At 60.7% G+C, this 4,201-nt stretch overlaps 1 protein-coding gene across 3 annotated transcripts in view; it reads left to right on the top strand.

Annotated features, from left to right (window-relative positions):
- Nucleotides 1-660: 660 nt before the first annotated feature.
- CSPG5 (chondroitin sulfate proteoglycan 5) overlaps nucleotides 661-4,201 on the top strand; it is a 4,497-nt gene continuing 956 nt past the window's right edge. The window contains exons 1-4 of one of the 3 annotated variants that reach the window (XM_026842830.1): nucleotides 661-1,487; nucleotides 2,622-2,694; nucleotides 3,044-3,099; nucleotides 3,211-4,141. In XM_026842830.1, coding sequence (XP_026698631.1) covers nucleotides 1,234-1,487; nucleotides 2,622-2,694; nucleotides 3,044-3,099; nucleotides 3,211-3,415 — 588 coding nt within the window. In that variant the 5' untranslated portion in view covers nucleotides 661-1,233 and the 3' untranslated portion in view covers nucleotides 3,416-4,141. Of the gene's footprint in view, nucleotides 1,488-2,621; nucleotides 2,695-3,013; nucleotides 3,100-3,210; nucleotides 4,142-4,201 lie in introns of those variants that run through there. The other 2 variants (XM_026842829.1, XM_026842831.1) reach the window with 2 other exon arrangements.

Here is a 4,201-nt window from a genome sequence, read left to right as displayed (position 1 = left end):
TGTATGTTGATTAATTGCTTCATTTCCTCTCTCCCGAGGAGCTGTGAGTTTTGGCTCACCGCCACGCTCGGTCCCAGGGCAGGGTGATGGCAACTGGGGGGGGCTGCTGCTGATTTACACTGGCAGGAGCCAGGCCAGCATCATCAAAGCTGCTGGATGGAAACAAGGAGCTGGGGGGGGGTGTGGGGTGTGAGGGGGTGATAACCCTGGGGTGTTTTGGCTGCACAAGCCTAAATTCCACTAACATCCTGGGCAGCTCCATCGAAAAGAGGCTGGAGGTGCCAGGAGCACGCTGTTGGTGGCCCGGGGCACCCACACTTTGTGGGGGGACTTGGGGATGGGGATGGAGAAGAGCCTGTGAGCAGGGTGCAGCCCAGGCACCTCCGCTAAACATCCCGGGGTGTCCCACCTGCACCCGAGCGTGTCTGGGATGGCAGCACCCCACAGCGTCCCCGCTCCAGCGGACGTGTTGGCACCCCTGGCTTGGCAAAGCTGGGGAGGGCAGGGAGGGGGGGGACCAGGCACCCACCACCCACCCTAGGTGATGCTCAGATGGGACCCAGGGGGAGCAGAGCCCAAACCCGCTGTGTGTGTCAGGAGATTGCAGGCACCTGCCAGAGGCTTAACTTTTTTTTTAAAAAAAAAAGTTTTATTTCAAGATCTTCCTTTTTTTTTTTTTTTTTTTCCCCCTCGTTGTTTTTACTTATACTTCAAAAAAAGTGGGGTAAAGTACAAAAAAAGTCAGTTGCGGAACGGCAAAGGTTTAGAAATCACAGCGCTGAACTAACCCAAGCGAGAGACACGGAGCACAAACCAAACACCCCCACGACACGACGCGGCCAAAGACCATTTACAGCCTTTGGCTTTGTATTATTATTAATTAATTTTTGTTTTCTTCTGTACAAAAACACACCAAAGCATGCCACGGAGCGGAGGAAAAAAAAGAAGAGATACCAGATGGGGAGGAGACCGGAGATTTGTAGAGCAGGGGACACGGACGGGGGTGTGGTGTGACAGGGCTGTCCCTCACCCCACCAGCCACCCCGCTCCCCACCGCCACCGGGACTGCGTGGGGCTGGGAATGTGGGGCACAGGGGGTGAGCATCAACAGGGGGACCCCCAACCCCACTCCTAGTGTCACCCATTGCGCTTGGTCACAGTGTTTGGGGGGGAGTCACTCCTCTCAGGGCGGCCCTTGGGGACCCATTAACCTCATCCCCTGTAATCTCTCTGATGAGAGATGCCCCTGTGGGGATGGTTTTTGGGGTGGGGGGGTCCCTAACCGCGTTCCCTTGCAGGTGCAACACACAGGACTACACGTGGCACAAGGGCACGCGCTGCGAGGCCATCGTCACCGACTTCCAGGTGATGTGTGTGGCCGTGGGCTCAGCCGCCCTCGTGGTGCTGCTGCTCTTCATGCTCACTGTCTTCTTCGCCAAGAAGCTCTACCTGCTCAAGACGGAGAACAGCAAACTGCGCAAGACCAAGTGAGTGCCATGGGGACGGGGCTGGCACCCCTCAAACTGCTGCAGGGTGGCACCCCGAGAGCCACCAAAGATTTGGGTGGTCTCAGCTCCTGCCAGCAGCACCCCCCAGGGCTGGATGTGGTGCCGTCCCCCCCTCACAGTGTCATCGGGACCCCCTACGCCAATGGGGACAAGGTGACAGTGGGTGGGAAAGCTCCCGGAGGCGGGTGGCCGGCGGGGACGTGGCTTTTGGCTCCTGCTCCACCGTTAATCCTTTAAAAGCTTCTCCTGACTGGCACCAGTTAATCGGCTGCGCTGGGAGCTGGGACCACTCACTGGGCTCGCCATGCTGCTCAGGGGCCACCAGAGATCATCCCCAGTGTGTCCCTGAGGACAGGGCTCGGGGGGGAGAAGACAGGGCAAAGGTTGGGGTCACGCCCCCCACCCCAGCAATTGCTGCCCACTTTCCCTGGAGCCCAAGAGGAGAAAGCCCTCTCAGCCTGGGTCCCTAACGAGCTGTTAATTAGTGTTTGGAATTGCCAAGTCTAATTAGCAGTGGAGCTGCCTGCCAGCCCATGGGTCTCCCTCTCAGGCCCTGGGAGCCTGCAGCTCCTGCCTGCCCTCAGCTGCCCTCACCACTCCCCTGCCTGCACCTGCCTGCACCTTCCCACATCTGGGGGGTCTTTAGCCCCAAATCCCCAGAGCTGGGGGCATTTAGCCCCCATATCTCTGTCCCTGGGGATGTGTACCCCTCCAAACCCTATATCGGGGGGCATTTAGCCCCCAAAAATGCCAGATCTGGGGGTATTTAGCCACAAACCTCCATCCCTGGGGATGTTTAGCCCCCCAGAATGCCAGAGCTGGGGGCATTTAGCCTCCATATCTCCATCTCTGGGGATGTTTAGCACCCCAAACCCTATATCTGGGGGCATTTAGCCCCCCCAAAATGCCAGAGCTGAGGACATTTAGACCCTAAGCCCCCACATCTGGGAGTATTTAGCCCCAGATCTCCATCCCTGGGGATATTTAGCCCCTAGACCTCCAGTGCTGTGGGCATTTAACCCCCCGACAAGACTGATTTCACCCCAAAATGTGGCTGGGGGTGCTCAGTGGCACCCCGAGTCTCACTGCCATGGTCTCCTCTCCCCCCGGCAGATACCGCACCCCGTCCGAGCTGCACAACGACAACTTCTCCCTCTCCACCATCGCCGAGGGCTCCCACCCAAATGTAAGGAGGCTTCGTGGCACTGTGTCCCCCCCCCCGCCCCATCCTGCTTGCTGTCCTACCCTTGTCCCTCTGTCCGGTGACATCTCATCTGTCCCCCCCCTACCCGTGGTCCTGGCACTGCCTGTCCCCATCCCGCCACGGCCACCGCTCTGTCCCCTCGCCATCGGGTCCCGCTGTGCTGCGACTACCCAGACCGGACCCAGGCCAGGCAGGGGGTTGTTGTCACCCCTGCCCTGTCCCCGCGTGGCACCACCCAGAGTTCTCTGGTGGCTTTGGCTCCGTGTGCGGGTGGCAGGGGCGGCTGTGGTGGCATTTTCAGGGAGGGGACAGTGCCATGTGGTTCTGGCAGACGATGCTCCCGGGCTGTGGCGGCACTGGGGCAGGACCGTCGGCCGGCAGCGGCAGGTGATGCTGGAGGACAAAATGCTCCGGGATGCTGCTGGCGTGGTCAGGGTGCAGCTGCTCGTGTCGCCCCAGGGCTGCTCTTCCAACCTCGTGTCTTTCGAACCGAAACAGAGAGAAGCGAAGGGCTTTGCCGAGCGCGAGCCGCAGGAGGAGCGTGGGTCCCTCTAGCCTTTGTCGTAGCCCCGAGCTGATTTTTTTTCCTGGTTTTCAACCGCCTTTAGCAGCCGTAGTGTCTGCTGCTGCTCGGCCCACCCTGGCAGGAGGCTCCTGGCCACAGCTCGCTCCCCGCTGTGGGGAGGATGAACCTTGGGATTAATTCAGTGCCTCTCCCTGGCACCTCGCTGGGGTCTGAGCCATCCAGGCCCCCTCCGGGATGCCAAGGGCTCGGTCCTACAGCGGCCCGTGGTGCCCAGGACACAGCGCAGCGAAGATGCGGAAGGGACAGCAGGGTCAGCACCCCTGGGAAAGGGGTTTTTGGGGACACATCGTGTGGCCCTTCCGCTGGGTGATAGAGCTCAGTGCCCCGGCAGCAGTGCCTGTCCTGTGGGGTTTGCAGTGGAATGCTAACACCAGTCCCGGCCTGGCCGGGGGCAGCTCATAGAGTCGCTGCCCAGAAGATGGAGGTTTCCCATCCTCGCCCGAGGTGTGTGCCACTGGCCCTCGGGGATCTCCATCCCTCTGCTGCATCCTGCGTGGCACCGGGACCACGCTACTATGCCGGTGGATGCCTCAGCGCCACGGCCCATCCCGCCCTCACAGCCCCCACGCCAGGGCTCATCCTGCCCCACCAGCACCAACGGCGATGCCAGCAGAGACGTGACCCGATGCAGCCAGAGCTCGGCCACGCCACGCTCCCCACGGATGCGAGAGAAATTCGGGGTGCAGCCCATCCCCATGGGAGGATGCTCCAGGCAGCCATTGGGGGGGACCTTGGGAAGAGGCATCCACGAATCGGCACGGCGGGGTCAGCTGTATGCTAACGAACTGCAATAAATCCAACCCCTCGGGCCTCCTGCCAAGCGCCGAGGAGTTACTAATTGTCGTGGGGACTGGAAATGGGAAGAGAAATGGGGAGGGGGTGGACAGGGGATGGTGGGGGTGG

The sequence above is a fragment of the Athene cunicularia genome (genome assembly GCF_003259725.1).
Source record: "Athene cunicularia isolate RWA chromosome 2 unlocalized genomic scaffold, athCun1 chr2_part1, whole genome shotgun sequence".
In the NCBI taxonomy this organism is placed as follows: domain Eukaryota; kingdom Metazoa; phylum Chordata; class Aves; order Strigiformes; family Strigidae; genus Athene; species Athene cunicularia.
The sequence above is the reverse complement of the archived record's forward strand: the minus strand, read 5'-3'. Positions and strand labels throughout refer to the sequence as shown.